Source organism: Carcharodon carcharias, chromosome 1, assembly GCF_017639515.1.
Source record: "Carcharodon carcharias isolate sCarCar2 chromosome 1, sCarCar2.pri, whole genome shotgun sequence".
NCBI classification, from domain to species: domain Eukaryota; kingdom Metazoa; phylum Chordata; class Chondrichthyes; order Lamniformes; family Lamnidae; genus Carcharodon; species Carcharodon carcharias.
Genome location: NC_054467.1, coordinates 17,272,324 through 17,291,220, shown reverse-complemented (window position 1 = coordinate 17,291,220; position 18,897 = coordinate 17,272,324). Strand labels below are relative to the sequence as shown.

General features: G+C 45.8%; 1 protein-coding gene across 2 annotated transcripts in view; it reads left to right on the top strand.

Moving 5' to 3' along the window:
• Positions 1-18,897, top strand: part of psd3l (pleckstrin and Sec7 domain containing 3, like) — a 300,860-nt gene that overhangs the window by 89,344 nt on the left and 192,619 nt on the right. For both annotated transcript variants that reach the window (XM_041200467.1, XM_041200457.1), the window contains one exon: positions 16,153-17,074. In XM_041200467.1, the coding sequence (XP_041056401.1) occupies positions 16,185-17,074 (890 nt within the window). In that variant the 5' untranslated portion in view covers positions 16,153-16,184. The remainder of the gene's footprint in view (positions 1-16,152; positions 17,075-18,897) is intronic.

Below are 18,897 nucleotides of genomic sequence, written 5' to 3'. Positions count from 1 at the left end.
TGCGGTGGTTACTCCTACCAATACTGTCATGGACAGATGCATCTATGACAGGTAAATTGGTGAGGACGAGGTCAAGTAGGTTTTTCCCTCTTGGTTCCCTCCCCATCTGCTGCAGACCGAGTCTGGCAGCTATGTCCTTTAGCTTGGTCAGTTGTGGTGCTACCGAGCCACTTTTGGTGATGGACATTGAAGTCCCTCACCCAGAGTACATTGTGTGCCCTTGCCACCTCAGTGCTTCCTCTAAGTGGTGTTCAACACGGAGGAGGACTGATTTTTCAGCTGTGAGAGGATAGTAGGTGGGAACCAGCAGGAGGTTTCCTTGCCCACGTTAGACCTGATGCCATGAGACTTCATGGGGTCCAGGGGCAATGTTGAGTGTTGACTGTATACCACTGCGCCACCAACTCTGCTGGGTCTTTCCTGCTGCTGGTACAGGACATACCCAAGGATGGTGACGGTGGTGTCTGGGATGTTGTCTGTAAGGTATGATTCCGCAAGTATGACTATGTCAGGCTGTTGTTTGACTAGTCTGTGAAGTTGTTGTTCTGGTGCCTAGGTCGATGCTGGGTGGTCTGTCTAGTTTCATTCCTTTTTGTAGGCTTTGTGGCGGTTTGATACAATTGCTAGGCAATTTCAGAGGACACATAAGAGTCGACCACATTGCTGTGGATCTGGAATCACATGTAGGCCAGACCAGGTAAGGATGGCAGATTTCGTTCCCTAAAGGACATTAGTGAATTCGATAGGTTTTTATGACAGTCGATGGAACACTAGCCTTTATACCTGAAGGACTTGGATACAGGGAGCTAAAAGTCATGCTTCCAAAACCTGGGAATACTTTTGAGCATTCCTGGGCACCACACCTTAAGGAGGATTTATTGGTTTTGGAGGGAGAGCAGCATAGATTTATTAGAATGATACCTGGACTCTTAAGGATTAAGTTATGAGGAGAGATTTAACAAACTAGGGCTGTATTCCCTGGAATGTAGAAGTATAAGGGGTAATTTGATTGACATTTTCTAGATATTAAAGGGAGCAGATAGGGTAGATGGAAAAAAAATACTTTTTCAGCTTGTTAGGATTAAACTTGTGGTGTAGAGTCTCTACCTCTGAGCCAGAAGCTCTGTGTTCAGGTCCCACTCCAAGACTTGATGGCCACTGAAGGTGCCTTCATACACAGCCAAACAGGTCGATTATCAACCTGCAAATCCTTCCAAACCACTCCAGTGGCAGCCAAAAGAGTGGGAGAGATGCTGGTCAGCCGTGCTTGATGCAGAGTGGTGCCCCTCAAGCTATAGTCTCTGGCTTTGGGCTAGCGACCTGTTGCAGGAAAAACAAGTTATCATCTTCAGTTGCTTCATCAATGACCTTCCTTCCATCATAAAGTTAGAAGCGGGGATGTTTGCTGATGATTGCACAATGTTCAGCACCATTCGCAACTCCTCAGGTACTGAAGCAGTCCACGTCCAAGTGCAGCAAGACCTGGACAATATCCAGGCTTGGGCTGACAAATGGTAAGTAATATTCGTGCCACACAAGTGCCAGGCAATGACCATCTCCAACAGGAGAGAATCCAACTATCGCCCCTTGACATTCAATGGTATTACCATCGCTGAATTTTCCACTATCAACATCCTGGGGGTTATCATTGACCAGAAAGTGAACTGGACTAGCTACATAAATACTATGGCTACAAGAGCAGGTCAGAGGCTAGGAATCCTGTGGCGAGTAACTCATCTCCTGCCTCCCCAAAGCCTGTCCACCATCTACAAGGCACAAGTCAGGAGTGTGATGGAATACTGTTCACTTGCCTGGATGAGTGCAGCTCCAACAATACTTAAGAAGCTTGATACCCATCCAGGGCAAAGTAGCCCGCTTGGTTGGCATCACATCCACAAACATTCACTCCCTTCCCCACCAATGAACAGTGGCAGCAGTATGTACCATCTACAAGATGCACTGCAGGAACTCACCAAGGCTCCTTAGACAGCACCAGGGCCCCTGATTCGAAGACCTTCAGTGAATAAGTAGATCTTGTTAAGGGACATTTCCAACCCAAGCCCTCCGTCACAATGCAGAGGTTCAGGTTCAATTCACAGAATAGAGCCCCGGGGGGAGACAATTGCTACCTATGTGGCTAAATTAAAACAACTAATGGAATATTGTGATTTCAGTGAAACCCCGAATGATATGCTCAGGGATTGTTTGGTCTGTAGTGTGCAAGAGGAAGCTAGTCAGCGAAGATTGCTGGCTGAAGTGGATCTTGATTTTAAGGAAGTGTTAGAAATAGCGCTGGCGATGGATAGTGATGTAAGGGACTCACAAACGATTCAAGCTGTGCAAAATGGCGACTCTTTCCCAGATGGGTGGGAACGGTCAGCCGAAAGTGGCATGAAAAGCTTGGACTCTGCCATGAGGCGGGAAACAGAAAATTTAGAGGAAACAGCTTAGCAGCAAATTCGAGAGCTAATTTTTATTGACATGGAAACAATCATTCTCCTAAGAATTGGCAATTTGAAAAGGTGGAGTGTTATTTTTTTCACAAAAGTGGACACATATTAAAACAAAGTGAGATTAAAACAGGCTTACAGGCAACAAACGGTTCAATGAAGTACATTGTGTGGAAGAGCCAGAAACAGCCAATTCTGACATTTTTTCCTTATTCAACATGAAAGTTAGGAAGACAGAGCCTATTACTGTCACATTGCAAGTGAATGGTAAACCCTTAAAAATGGAAGTAGACACTGGTGCTTCTACCACTGTAGTAGGAGAGCACACTTTCAGATATTTAAATAAAGGTGCTCAACAATTAAATTTGGAACAAGCTTCTGCCAAGTTGAAAATGTATACAGGCGAAGGAATCCAGGTAAAAGGTATCACTAGACTAACTGCTCATTATAGACACCAATCAGCACAACTACCAGTGATGGTGATAGAAGGTGAAGGACCAAGCCTTCTAGGTGGTGATTAGTTGAAAGAGATTAAATTAAACTGGTTCGAAATCTTCCAGTCACGAGCAGGGGGACTGCCAGAGCTGCTTAAAAAAAAATTACACCGTCTTCAAGGATGAACTGGGAAAATTCCGAGGCCTACAGGCCAAGATTTACATGGACCCAGAAGCAACTCCTTGCTTCTTGAAAGCAAGACCGGCGCCATACGCCCTGAGAGAGACACTGAGTTGAACCAGCTAGAGAGGCTGGGTGTCATAAAAGCAATTCAGTTCTTGGAGTGGGCATTACCTATAGCCCCTGTCCTTAAACCAGATCAGACTATTCGGATCTGTGGGAACTATAAACTAACGGTCAATAAAGCAGCCAAACTGGACAGTTACCCTATTCCCAAGATTGAAGACCTCCTATGCCAAACTAGCAGGAGGGACAAAGTTTGTCATGAGTTACGCATATCAGCAACTGGAACTGGATGATGCCTCCTGGTTATTTGTGACCATAAACACCCACAAAGGGTTATATCAATATACACATCTGCCCTTCAGCGTTACTTCGGCCTGTGCTATTTTTCAGAGGACGATGGAGAGCTTACTATAAGGACTACCTCAAGGTGTGGTCTACCTGGATGATGTACCAATAACTGGATTCACAGAAAAGGATAACTTGGCTAACCTAGAGGAAATGCTGAAACAATTTTTAGAAGCAGGAGGGTACCTGAAGAGGAAAAGTGTGCTTTTCAGGCAAATTAAGTCATTTATTTGGGTCACCGGGTAGATGCCCAAGGGTTACACCCTGTTGAAGAGAGGGCTAAGGCAATCAGAGAGGCACTTACACCTAAGAACGTCTCTGAACTTAAATCATTTTTAGGAATGGTAAATTATTATGGCCGATTTCTACCAAATTTATCAACGGTTCTAGCCTCCCTACATTCATTGCTAAAGAAAAACTAGCTTTGGGATGGCAAGCCACTCCAAGAAGAACCCTTCATGAAAGTAAAACAGCCCTTGCACTCTTCAAATTTGTTAGTGCGCACTATGACCCAACAAAGGAATTGGTGCTAACCTGCGCTGCGTTCCCCCTATGGATTGGGAGTGGTACTATCTCACAAGATGGAGAAAGGTACAGAGAGGCCGATAGGCTATGTATACAGTGAAAAAGGATATTCTCAGCTCAAAAAGGAAGGTCTGTTGATTATTTTTGTTGTAAAAAAAAAATTCACCAATATGTGCATGGGTGACATTTCATGATAGTGTCAGACCAGAAACCACTTTTGGATCTGTTTAGTGAGGAAAAGGCAATGCCCCCCATAGCTTCTGCACGAATTCAAAGATGGGCCCTAATTTTGGCAGCATACGAATACACCTTTGTGCGGGGATTCGTATAGAATGCCGATGCCCTAAGTCACCTTCCTTTGCAAGAGAACAATGACCATGTCCCAATTCCCCGAGTACTCGTGTTAGTGATGAATTGCCTGGATTCCTCACCAGTCTGTGCCAGGCAGATAGAAACTGGACGAGTTGTGATCCAGTCCAGTCTCAAGTGAGAGACCAGGTGTTAGATGGTCGGTCCCAGGAAGCGGTCTCTGATGAATTGAAGCCATTTTCCAACTGAAGACATGAGATGAGCTGCCAAGATGGTATTCTATTGTGGGGAGCACAAGTAGTAGTTCCTTCACAAGGAAGGAAACCACTCTTAGTGGAGCTACACAGTGCCCATCCGGGAATCTCACGAATGAAGACAATAGCGCAAAGTTATTTTTGGTGGCCAGGGATGGACGGCGATATTGAGATGCTGGTAAAACACTGTGCGTTGCCAACAGCTACAAAAGTTGCTGGTGACATCCCTGTTACACCCATGGGAATAGCCTGGTAGACCCTGAGTGAGATTGCACATAGAATATGTTGGTCCTTTTCTTGGAACCATGTTTCTACTGATTATAGAGGCTCATTCCAAGTGGTTACACGTTTATGAGGTTAAGCCACCAACGTCAGGCGATACTATAGAAAAACTACGCCAAAGCTTTGCTATCCATGGATTGCCAGATGTACGTCTCAGATAATGGTACTGTGTTTACGAGCGCTGAATTTCAGAGATTTGTCAGCCTGAATAGTATCATGAAGCCTGCACCATACCACCCATCATCTAATGGACTGGCGGAAAGAGCAGTACAAACTTTTAAGGCAGGAATGAGAAAGTTAACAGGTGAATCATTGGAAACTAAGCTTGCTTATTCCTATTTCACTACAGAACAACCCCCCCACCCCCACTATGACAGGTGCAACACCTGCAGAATTACTGATGAGGCACCATCTTTGAACAAGACTAAGCCTGATACTTCCCAATTTGGAGGGGAAGGTGGAGAAAAGTCATGGGAACCAAAAAGCGACTCATGATTTGCATAGTTGTGAGCATCAATTTACTGTTGGAGAAGCAGTATATGTAAGGAATTTCAGTGGGGGACTGAAGTGGGTAAAATAAGCTCTGTGACCAGACCATTGTCATACCATGTGGAAGTGGAGGGCCGGATCACCCATAAGCATGTGGATCATTAAGGAGAAGGGAGATATCCCAACAAAATGATGTTCCACCTGTAACCATTGCTGAACCTGTGGTTCCTGTTGAAGTTGCTCAACCAAGGATAGACATGCCCGATGTCTCTGTCGGAATGGACGACTCTGAACTACTTGTGCCTAATGAGCTACCTGATGTTAATGCGGTTTCTGAGGAATGTGGTTCTTGCAAAAGAATCTGAAGTCATGGAGCTACGACATTCCACACGGATCAGGAAACCACCTGAAAGACTGAGCTCGTAATTCCATGACCTGTGTAAATATTGTAATGTCAGAGGAGAAATATCCTTGAAAATACAAAATGTACCAAAAAGTTAAAGGGGGTGCAATGTAGTAACTATAGTTTTGATAAACGTAGGATTGTAGCCTTAAGAATAACCCTGTGTTGTAGGATCACATGATTTGTGCAAACTAATGAGTTAGCAGTGCGGGGAACATCGAGAGGGAGTTCTTCTTTAGTTATAGATTGTGATGCACACATGGAGTTGCTGCTGCTGTCATGTAAATAAAGTTCAATGTTTCCACCAAGGAACGTTGCCTGGAAAATCAACTCTATAACTAAGGGGTAGGCCATGATTGCTGTGAATTAAATGGAATCCATGAATTAATACCAAAGTAATGGTTATATTGATTAAATTAATGGTTTAAAATACAACCTTTTGTAGGCAGTTATGAGCTGGGTTCGTTGAAAAGTTGCCTACATGGAGTGGACAGCAGTGCCACCTGCTGTTGGAAGGCATTAGGAAATGCCGTGTGACCCAGTCACAGCAAGCTGCTACTTCCCACATTTCTGAAGACAGGACAGAATTTGGGACACAGGTGTAATATGCACCTGTACACCTGGGCAGGCACAAGAATTTCAATGCGTCTGATTTTCCATTTGCTAATTTTGAACCGTTTTTGGCAGAACTGAATGAAACCTTGCGTAGTGGAAGGTTTGCCCAAGGACCACCGATGTGAGAGATTTTCTGGTGTGTTATCAGTTTCAGCTAAAGCTCGAAGAGAAAGATCAGGCAGAAAGTGCTGTAAAAACACCAGCAATGATTTCCTCCTTGTTCTCACTGGTGGTTGTGGATTTAAGATGAACTTAAATCAAGTAAGCAATCTTAATTTAAAAAAAAAATCCCTAATGAGGTATTCCAATGCAGTGGACCTGGCACACCAATGAATAGCAGTATAGGACTTAATTATTTTGTCTTTATAACTTTTTTTTTAGGTCATCTATATGACATCAGCAGTGCAGACTAGGACCTACTGAGCTACTGTTGGCATTTTGTTGGAAACTAAAATGATTTTAGGAAGCAGTAGTTTTGAGAAACAGGCTATGACAAATATTTTGAGCACCAACAGGAATATAGCGAAAGGTTTACTAAGACGTAGGGAGGAAAGGGACTGAGAAACGTGATGGTAGGAGGGTTGGGGAAGGCAGGGAATGAGGGTTCGCAACGAGACTGGAATGAAGGCTTGTGAGACAAAGGGAGAGAGGCTGGGAGAGCAAATTGGAGAAGATCATTCTCAGAAAGGAGTCGGGAAGAATTTAAAAAAAAAACAAATCAGAACATAAGAAGCAAGGGCCTTCAGGAAGGGGAATTGCAGAAACTGACAACAGGAAAATAAGAGGAATGAACTAAAAGATCAGAGCCGTTAAATAGAGAGAGAGAAAAACAGTGGGCAAAATATGTGTTCAGCCATGAATAAGAACAGGAAATACTGGAACTACTCGGCAGGTAATGGCAGCACCTGCAGAGAGAGAAACCGGGTTAATGTTTCATGTCTCTGACCTTTCATCGGAACTGGGGGAGAGGTCCCACCCACCCCTTTGCTCCAAATCTATTACACCTTTAAAGTTTCCCATTTCTGATTAAAAGGTCACAGGCCTGAAATGTTAACTCCTTTTCTCTCCACAGATGCTGCTGTAACCTGCTGAGTATTTACAGCATTTTCTGTTTCTATTTCAGTGTTCCAGAATCTGCAGTATCCTGATCAGTCAGACAAAAAAAGGAAAGTGAAGAAAACCTGAACTTTAAAAAAAAACATTACAAAGTGTTCTTGTCACTTGGAGTGCGCTGGATAATATACGTATCAGAGCTACTTGGTACGTTGGTTTATTTCACAAGCGTGCCCTGCGAGTGCAGCTGGTGGTGGGGCTGGAGAAGAGAAGGGGAGGGGGTGTCACCAAACAGAGGCCCTTCTGGCACTCCACTCTGACCTGCCAGCTATGCATTGCACAGTCTGGAAACCTTGCAACTCTTATGCGAGTGTATAACAAAGTGAGATGACCAGGAGAGGGAGTGAGTGACTGGGCCAAATTCATAATTGTATTATCGCTGTGGGGGGGTAGTTAAATGAGCTCTCCTGTGGATCAATGTTGCTCTGCCTGCCGATCATTTTTGGTGGAGTTATTGTTTTCAATGTGGAGATTAATATGCAGGTAGATTCCAAGTTTCCTCATATGCTCTTCTCTTCCACTTTTTGTCCTTGACTCAGTCTAGAACCTGGAAGTCAATGTCCACAAGCTTCCCTCTGTCAGAAAGAAAGAACTTGTATTTCTATAGCGAGTTCCACCACCTTTACAGCCAATTAATTGTGTTTGAAGTGTAATCAGTGATGTAATACAGGAAATACTGCAGCCAATCTGCGCACAGCACGCTCCCACAAACAGCAATGTGACAATGACTAGATACACAGTTTTTTTTAGTGGTGTAGTTTGAGGGATAAATATTGGGCAGGAGCGCAGCGCTATTGACAGTTAACAGATCTTAGGCATGAGCCTGGTGGCACACAGCCTCAATGAAGCAAGCGGTCACTCCTAAATCCTCAGCGATCGCATTAAGGGCTGGGATAGCCCACAAGACTGATTACTGAAGAGTGGACTGAAATATGTAAAAGCAATTAAAACACAAGCTGTGGAACATCGTAAACAAAGCTATTTACAACAACCGCAGTTCGCATTTATATAGCACCTTTAATATATTAAAACACCCCAGTTTGCTTATAGAATCATAAAATCGTAGAATGAGACAGCGCAGAAAGAGAATGTTCAGCCTGCTCTGCTTGTGCTAACTCTTTGAAAGAGCTATTTATTCAGTTAGTCCCATTCCCTTGCCCTCTCCCTGTGGTGCTGCAAACATTTCCCCCCTTAAAGAATTATCGAATTTCACTTTGAAAGGAATATTGCCTTTCGGACATTGTATTTGACAGTAGACTGATCAATGCTGATTGACGGAAATGACTGTTTAATGTCATGTTATTCCCAACAAGGGCTCGTTGCAAGCGGTAGAGTTTCCGATGGTGTTAAGCATTGGTATTTCTCTTTTATCACTTTGTGGCTGCCAAGCAGTGGTAATGCTTGGCACAGTCTGCGTCTGTTTGCCCTGGAAATTGGAATGTTGGTGCCCAGTAGCTCTCCAAGTTTCAGTTTTGTGTAACCGAGGCAAGGTTGTGAATGGTGAAGGCGATAAGAGTATCAGAGACTCTGCGACCTTTGACCAGGCCTCTCCTTTCCCTTCCTGTCACCTGACTGCTGATTGCACATTACAGCCCCTGAGGTCTTGCCGTTTGCTAGAGATGGAGTGGCAGTGGCTCTTGGCTGTTCGTATCTACTCACTCAAGGCCCGTTTCTGTTCCGTTTCATGGGCATAAACCTGAAGAAGCGAAGCAAAGTGCAGCCACCTTCTGCTCCCAGCATCTGGTGAGTATAACAAAAGGGTAATCGGAGTCAGGGGGGCGAAGGACTTTTTCCTGGATAGTGGAGAAGTCCCAAGCTTCCCCGTGTGGTCCTGGAGGAGTTAGCTGTGGCTCGGTGCGTAACACCCTCGCCTTCGAGTCAGTAGGTTGTGGGTTCAATTCTCACTCCAGAAACTTGTGCTTGTAATCCAGGCTGATTATTCCAACGCAGTACTGAGGGAGTGCTGCACGGTTAGAGGTGCCATCTTTCAGATGTAAAGTTTCTAAAAAAAAATTTCAAAGAAGAGCAGAGGAATTCAACCCAATATTTATCCCTCAGTCAACATTCCTAAAATTATGATTTTTGATCAGCTTGCGGAACCTTGCTGTGCACTCTAAGCTGTTATTTGTTGGGCTGTAAAGGGATTTGGGACATCCTGAGATTGTGAAAGGCACAATATGAATGAAAAATTGTTACTTATGGCTCTTCTTTAACTTGCAAAAAAGGATTAAAAATATGTCCAAATGACATCCTCCCTGATCATGGCATATTATCCCTCCTGGTCACCCTTGAACCCTCTACAGCCTTTGACACAGTCGCCATAAAATCTTCCACCAGTGACAATTACCCCATTCTCCATCACCTTCCTGATTGGAGCCTGATTGTCTCCAGAAATGGCTTCTCTTCTCACCCCATGTCATTATCTCTGGAGTTTTGTAAGGCTCTATCCTTGGCCTCTTCCTCTTGCTCGTGTACATGCTGCCCCTCGGCAAGATCATCTCCAGACAAGGAACCAGCCACGGCTTCTGTTAAACCCTGTGCTGCCATCATGTCTTCAGATTGTTTATTGCATAATCTTTGAATGAGCCACAATTTCCTCTGGCTATACATTGGGAAGAACAAAATCGTTGTTCCTCTACCCTGTTGCAAGCTGTCTCCCTGATTCCATCCCCTTCCTGTCCATTGTCTCATGCCCGACCAGGCTGTTAGTAGATCAATGTCCTATTTATCCCCGGGGCAGAAATTTCCTCCCGTTGGTGTGGGGGGTTGTGTGGGGACGGGTGGGAGGGAGCGCACCCCCGATCGGGTGCGCGCCGCCATTTTACGTGGGCGGGCCAATTAAGGCCCGCTCAGCGTGACTCACGCCCGGAAGCGCTGTGTGCTCCCTGTGCAAGCGGGAGGGATCGCCTGAGTCGGGGTCCGCCCTCTTTCGAGCATGCGCGTGAAAGAGTGCAGAAATCTCCCTGAGGCACAGAGCTGCCTCAGGGAGATTAGTTTTCAGTTTTGAAAAATGGAATAAAGGTTTAAAAAAACAAATTTGAAAGACGTGTCCCCTCGTGTGAAGGCTGCTTGGTCTCTTCGCCTGCACCCCCCCACCAACCTTAAGGTTGGACAGGAAGCATTCTTAACAGCTTTAATTACTTTGTTAATGGCCTTAATAGGCCTTTGACAGTTCGGCGGGTGCACAGCAGCATTAGCTGCGCGTCCGCCAAACTGACAATCTAAATGACATGTGGTGACTTCGGGACACTCGCCCAACATCACCGCATGTCATTTTACACGTTGGTGAGGGGGGCCCTCCCCTGCTCGCCAACGGGAAAATTCTTCCCCTGATTTCCAACCTATGGCCACCTCTGTAACAGTGTCCATCTCCGTCCGTTCTGATAGCTGTTTAATGCTGAAACCCTCTTCAATGCCTTTGTCACCTCCAATGCTCTTCTGGTCAGCTTCCCAACCTCCAGCCTCTGAAAACTTTTAGCATGTCAAAAACTCCACTGCCTGAATCCTATTCAGTACCAAGTCTTGCCCACCTATTGCTAAACTTGCTGCTGATTCCCCCGCTCAACCCCCTCCACAACATCTCCAATTTAAAATTCTCATCCATGTGTATTTAAATCCCTTCAAGATCTTACCCCTCTCTATCTCTCTAACCTCCTCCAGTGCTGGAAGCCCCGCCAACTCCTCTGACTCTTGCCTCTTTGTGCATGACCCTGTCCCTTCCTTTGCTACACCCATGGTGGCTGTGCTTCAACCACTGAGCCTCCATTATCTAGAAACAGTAGGCCAAAAGCCCGCTCGGAATTGGGCCCCAGGCCTCGCTTACATCAGACCAGCTCGGAGGATCTGAGTTTTCCAATGGCCCCTGGCGACCCCTTGGAAGAAACGGTTAAGCGATCACGATGGTGATGACGACTGGCAGTGAGGCAGTCGGGAGGTTGCGATGCTGGGGGAGTGGAGGAAAGCAGACCTCTCCACACCCAGATAAGTACTTTCTTTGGCAGTGGCTTTGCAGCAGTTTATTTAAGGACTGGTGGTTAAGCTGCATGCGGACTTGGTCTCCCTGAATGCAGCAGGCCCTTTGCCGGCTGTGTCCAAGGCAAACAAGTTTCTCCTGGGGAGACCACAAACTGGCACTAGGCCACCTATATGAATATGCAAAGTAGCATTAGCGCCACACCCCATTTGCACATATAAAGTGCCTAACTAACAGTTATTTCAGGCACAAGCCTGACATGCTTCTTTCAGTACCTATACAAATATAGCAGGCTGCTGATCTCATGACGCCTTGCTCCAAACATGGATAAGAGAGCTGAACTCAAGAGGGGAGGTAAGAGAGACTGTCCTTGACATCAAGGCAGCATTTGACTGAGCATCAAGGAGCCCTGGCAAAATTGAAGTCAGTGCTACCAGGAGGAAAACTCTCCACTGTTTGGAGTTGTACAAAGGAAGAGATGGTTGTGGTTTTTTAAAAATTCTTTCATTGCGCGTGGGCGTCGCTGGCTAGACCAGCCTTTTTATTTCCCCACCCCAAATTGCCCTTGAGAAGGTGGTGGTTAGCCATCTTCTTGAACTGCTGCACTCCATGGGGCTTAGGAAAACCCACTGTGCTGTTAGGGAGGGAGTTCCTGGATTTTGAACCAGCGACAGTGAATTAACGGCGATATTGTTCCAAGTGAGAACTGGAGGGGAACTTGTAGGTGGTGTTGTTCCCATGAATCTACTACCCTTGGTTGTTAGAGGCCAATCATCTCAGTCCTGGGACATCGTTACAGAAGTCCCTCAGGGTAGTGTCCTAGGCCCAACGATCTTTAGCTGCTTCATCAATGACCTCCTCTCTATCATAGGTCAGAGCAGGGATGATCGCTGATGATTGCACAATGTTCAGCACAATTTGCAACTCCTCAGATACTGAAACAGCCCATGTCTATAAGCAGCAAGACCTGGACTGTATTCAGGTTTGGGCTGATCAGTGGCAAGTGACATTAGTGCCAGATAAGTGTCAGATGATGACCATCTTCAACAAGAGAGAATCTAACTATTTCTCCTTGACATTCAATGGCATTACCATCACTGAATCCCCCACTATCAGCATCCTGGATGTTGCCATTGACCAGAAACTGAACTGGACCAGACATATAAGTATTGTGGCTACAAGAGCAGGTCGGAGGCTGGGAATCCTGCAGAAAGTAACTCACCTCCTGACTCCCCAAAGCCTGGCCACCATCTACAAGGCATAAGTCAGGAATGTGATGGAATAAGCTCTTTTGCCTGGATAAGTATGGCTCCAATAATACTCAAGAAGCTCGACACCATCCAGGACAAGGCAGCCTGCTTGATTGGCACCCCATCAACAACTCTCTCTCTCCACCATCGATGCACCACTGGATCAAAGCCCTGGAACTCCCTCCCTAACAGCACTATGGGTGTACCTACACCACATAGACTTTAGCAGTTCAAGAAGGCAGCTCACTACCACCTTCTGAATGGCAACTGGAGATGGGCAATAAATGCTGGCCCAGCCAGCAACACCCACATCCCACGAATGGATAAAACAAGCAACGGCAGCAACTCACCAAGGCTTCTTTGACAGGACCTTCCAAACCTGCAACGTTTCCCATCTAGAAGGACAAGGGCAGCTGATGCCTGGGAACACCACCACCTGCAAGTTCCCCCCATAAACGTCATCCTGACTTGGAACTATGGCCAGAATTTTTACCTCGTCGGGCAGGTGCACGCCCAGCCCAAAAGAGCGTAAAATGACGCGCGATGACTTTGGGCGAGCGTCCCGATATCATCGCACACTTGTGCGCTATTTTGGTCAGTGGGCACGTTGGCAGCGTGTCTGCCAACGGTGAACAGGCCTGTACCAATTAAATGTAAGTTTTCGCTGCCCGTCCAACCTTACATTTGGCGGGGCAGGCAAAAAGGCCAAGCAACCTTTGCATTTTTTAAGGAAATCTCATCCACTAGCGGATTGAGGTTTCCAACAGCGATTAAAAATAAAATGAAAATTTGAGCTTTTCATTAATAACGTGTCCCTGTTCATGTGAGTCACACGAAGGGACATAGTTTGTAACATTTTAAAAATCCTTATTTTTGATTTTGATATCTTCAGCTTCCTGAGGCAGGAGGAAGCTTTTCCTGTGTGCACTAGCGCGCATCGCGCAAAGTTCCCCGCTCACCCTCCTCACCCCCTGCCCCCCACACGGGCAGCGCTGAGAGCTGCAGCACTCCTTTCACGCTGGGTGGGCCTTAATTGGCCTGCCGGCGTGAAATTGTGGCCTGGCCCCGATCGCGGGCAATGGTCGGCTTCCCGACTGCTCTCGCCCACCCCCGCCAAGCCCGCCTGACGAGGGCAAAATCCGGGTCTGTATCGCCGTTCCTTCGCTGTCAATGGGTCAAAATCCTGGAACTCCCTCCCTAACAGCACTGTGGAGTGCACCTACAACTAATGGACTGCAGCGGTTCAAAAAGGCAGCTCACCACTACTTTCTCAAGGGCAACTAGAGATGGGCAACAAATGCTGGTCTAGCTAATGATGCCCTCATCCTAAGTGCACTTCCCGCTCAGAGCTTGTATTCCCGTTCTGTGTCTGTAAAGCCTGTATTGAATTTCTAGGCTGTTATTTCTTCAGCACTTACTCAATATCTTTGGACAGTGATGGAGCATCGTAACATCAGTTCAGGTTTTATCGTGCCAATTTATTGAACAGAAGATGAAAAATTGACTCTGTAATAGCTATAAGATGAATACATTTATTATATGGTGGATATTATGTTAATAGGTCATTGGAATAGGAAGTAAATGGTCACAGTGTACAATCTAAGCTGTTATTTTGGAGTTTGCCTTTACGTATGCAGTATAATCACGTGACCTGGGTTGAATATGTTCCATTGTTCAGCACTAACATCCTTTAATTTCATTTAGAAAGTGCTGGAAATGCACAGTGGGAAAGCCCGTGTCTGGAGGAGAAACGTGGCTGAAAGTAGTAAGGGTGAAGCGATGAACAACCGATACAGGTTCTCTCAGACGCAGCCTGTCCTGTCAGGCAACCCTATCGAGTTATTTTGCTATTCCCCCCAAATGCACTGAATCTTTGGTTACAAAATGTTTACAGCACAGAGACAGGCTGTTCGGCCCATCAAGCCTCACGCTGGTGTTTGAGCTCCACATGAGCGCTTCTTCCTCTAACCCCATCGGTATATCCTCCTTTTTTATCCTTTCTGATTGTCTAACTTCTGTTCTGCTAGGTGGTGAGTGGGTGGGTGGGTGGGTGAGTGGGGGGTGGGGGGGCGCACACTAACACACTCCAGTATTTTGTCCGACTCGCCGTTATTCATGTGAGGGCCTTAGGCATTGAGTTTTGGTACTTTGTGATAGTCCTGATCCTTCCCTCACTCTATAACAATGAAGGGTCACTGAATGGCTTCTTCATTTCTCTCAAACCCAGATCAATTGTAGCACCCCCTCCCTATTTCCTGAGAAAGGCAAATTGAGCACAGGCCAGGATTGAAACCAGGCTTTCCTAGTCTGCTTGGCTTATTGACTGAATAAACTCAAGGCCCCCAAGCACTTCACAGCCAGTGAAGCGCTTTTGATGTGCAGTCACTGCTGTGGTATAGGAAATGCAACAGCTAACTTGTACACAGCAGCTCCCCCAAATTGCAATGTGATAATGACTCGATAGTCTGTTTAGTGGATAGATATTGGCCAAGGCACCTGGGAAAACATTTTTGCTCTTCAAAGAAGTGCTGTGGATCCTTTAGGTCTACCCAAGAGGGTAGATGGGGCCTCAGTTTAACGTCTCATCCAAAAGATGGCACCTCCGACAGTGCATTACTTAGCTTCGATTATGTTCTCCAACCTCTGGAGTGGGACTTGAATGAGGACCTTCTGTTTCAGGGCTGAGAGTGGCACCACTGAGCCACAGCTGACAGTCATTGAGACACTGAGGAAGAAATGATTTTTTCTTTGTTTCCAATGCAAGAATGGAATACAATCCGATGTACAAGCCATTCTGATTGACTCTCAGGCTTAAATTGGTGTTGGTAAAACCCATCGAGTTAACTTACTGTCAGCTAATGTATGTTTTCCTTAACAAAAGAATTTACTGTCATTGGTTACAACAATTTCTGTAACTTCTCCTGAAAGTCACGTATTACTGAGCTGCACAGTAATGCTAAATACAGAACAGCAAAAATGGTCCCTGAACCGAGAGGAAATATATAGCGGGAAATTTTCAACAAGCTAGGGCTCTTTTCTGTAGAAAATAGAAGGCAGCGACCATTATGAAAAGGTTTGATAGAGTAAGCGTCAAAAAAAGTTTCCACTCTTAGGGAGGTCCACATTAGAGGCCATAGATGTAAGATAGTCACTAATGAATTCAGGAGAAACTCCTTGATGCAGAGAGTGGTTAGAATGTGGAACTTGCTACCACAAAGAGTAGCTGAGGAGATTAGCATAGGTATATTTTAAGGGAAGCTAGAACCCACGAGTGAGAAAGAAATAGAGGGATTTATTGACCAGTAGGGGTGGCAGGAGGCTCTTGTAGGGATTAAGCAGCAACATAGACGGTTAGACTGAGAGGCCAGTTTCTGTGCTTGCAGACTTGATGTAACATAAAAACTGTTTGGCAGACACTAAGTGTAAAATGACCTCCTTTCATTTCCTTTTTGTTTCTCCGCAGGTTGCTTCCAGTCTCCTGGAGAAGAACAGTGCATGAACCCCAAATCACTCGCAGAGCAGGTACTCAGACAGGAGACTGACAAGGCCCAGCAGGAGATCTGGGACAGCCCGCTGCCTGAGGTGAAGGCTTTGGCGCGGGAGCAGGGCCAGGCCGCCAAGCCACAGGCTTTTGGGTACGAGCAGCACAAGGCCAGCCCCGAATCCCAACCAGAATGCTCTGCCCCTGCCACCAGCGTGGGGTCCCTGGTGCTAGAGTCCGACGACGGACGCACAGTGAGTGACACAGACGAGTCCAGTTCAAGTGACATTGCAGAAGACGTCAAGCCCGAGCCGCCTGAACAGCCAATCAGCGTGCGGGAGTTTGAGCGGGTACACGTGAGCTCCACACGGGTAATGACAGCGCCCATGTTCTCAGTCGGACAGGGCCAGCAAGCTGAGCTGCTATATCGGGGCAAAGGAGTGTCTACTCCGGGAGAGGACGAACTCTTGAGGGGAGCATCGGACGAGAGGATCCATCAGGAACTTGCTGCCGGAGACAAGGAAACGCTGCAGAGTCCATCGCTGGTGCGCAAAGACATTGGACTCGTCGTGCTGGAGGAGGTTGGCTCTCAAATGTCAGAGAGGCACACAGGAGCAGCGGCAGAAAAAGACAGAGACAAGCAGCTGGCAAAAGACACTGAGTGTGGGGCGATGGAGGAACCGAGTCCAAAGCTGGGCCTGTCCAGCGAGAAGGATAAGGAACGAGATGGCCATTTTAACACTGATGAGTCCAGTGAAGTTTCTAGGGATAGCGAGAAGAGGACGCCTTTAAGTGCTGCTCAATCTGAGATCAGGAGTGATGACGATGACGATGTCTTTGTGAGCGCGAGAGAAAGCGAAGCGAGCGTAATGAGCAGAACCTCCCTGGGAACGAAATCAGAAAAGTAATTCTATTGCCATTTATTGTTACTAAGCTATTGGATTGCAACGTATGGTTACGACAGACCGCAGTGAATTAAAGAAGTTTAACCACGTGTGATAGAAATGAAAGGTGTAAAAGCCGTCTCAGTTTTGCTGATTTTAGGAATGTTAGTTTGAGCAGCCAGTTCACAAACAGCCCCCCCATTTCGAATGTTTAATGTCAATCACTATTGTACTCCTACTGTGGTCAGAGTTAGACTCATTATGGCATGGAAGGAGGCCATTCAGCCCATTGAGTCCATGCCAGCTCTCTGTGGAGCAATCCACTCAACCCCATTCCCTCATTCTGTCCCCGTAGTTTATTTCCCTCAAGTGTCCATCCAACTTCCTTTTGAAATCATGAATCGTCCCTACCTCCACCATCCTTGTAGGCAGCGATTAATAATAGAATGAATCCCTCATATAAATTATTTCTAGCGAGGAGTTATATTGACCCAAGGATTCATTGTACTTTGAATACTGCAAGGAAAGGGGCACATTCATAAAATCCAATGATGGTCCAAGAGAAACACTAAGGTCAGTCCCTGGGGTAGTATTTGCCATAGCCGATTTGTCTCTGTGCCCATTAGATCAAAATGTTTTGCCCACAATGTTTCTGAAAGTGCAAATTGGTAACAGTGAGAGGAAGAAAGGAACGAACAGGCTAACCCCTTGGTAAAAAACAGATTGCAGGATTGGGAAATAATGACAAGAAGGACTAAGAAAGAGAGTGAAGGAAAGGGGAGTGAATTCAATGTCAAATCAGGCGCAGAAAGAGAAATAATCAGGAAGGAACAATTAGATCGAGAGAGAAAAAGGAGTCTGAATGGGAAAGTAAGAAAAATCATTTCAAATTTATAATCTGACATCTTTAAAACCTCCCAAAATATTCAAAACCTGAAGGAATGAGACTCCACACTTGCTAAAGGCAATATTCAGTGCCAGAGAGATTGGCAGGCTTAGTTTGTATCTACTGCACAAATCTACTGCAGCAACCTGCTGATATTAAATTTCTGTCAGTGGAAAGGCAGACAACAAGACGCTTTTCAGGAAGTTAACAGTGGAATCGTGCAACTTGGACTGAAACTTTTAGACAATAACATTTACTCATCAGCTCTTCGCCTGAATTGGCTGTACCATTTATCTATAACAAATGATGAGGGCCATTAGCCTCACCATTGTTTCGACAGCAAATTCTGATCCATTTTCTATTACTGGGTGTCAAGAGCTCAAGTATGAAGCTGGCACATCATAGTGAAATTTCCTGAGTGTCACTACAGTACCATGTTTCAAATCTGACTGCCCAAAAACATTTTGGAATGCGCCGTGAATCTATTCTAATGGAGTAAAAAATCCTTAGCTGGATGATTTGGCTAGGTGCTGCATTGGTGCGGAGTGGCGCCTGAATAGTTATCCTCTTTGCCACTTGCGCGTCAGTCTGTTTCCATGCTCTGAGTGACCCTTGAACCCACCCAACCCGGCTTGACCCAACCCGCCTGACCTGAAATCTGACACAACCTCGGTCCCGGGGTTGCTGGTTTTGAGACGCTGTGCCTGTGGTGATCGATTATATTTAGCTATTCCGAGTGAAGTGTGTTGTTAAGCAGGGAGCATCCACATAAGAAAGTCTTTGGTCATTTGTCATGTACAGAAGATCAAAGAAGAGGCCAAATACTTGAATCCATATACAATTGGGAGCAATTCCATTTCTTGTGAGTTTACTATTGGTTATTTAATCTCCTAAAGCACCTCAATTCACCATCATTTGGCTGCACCTTGGGTCTCCCCATTCGCACATTCCTCCAGT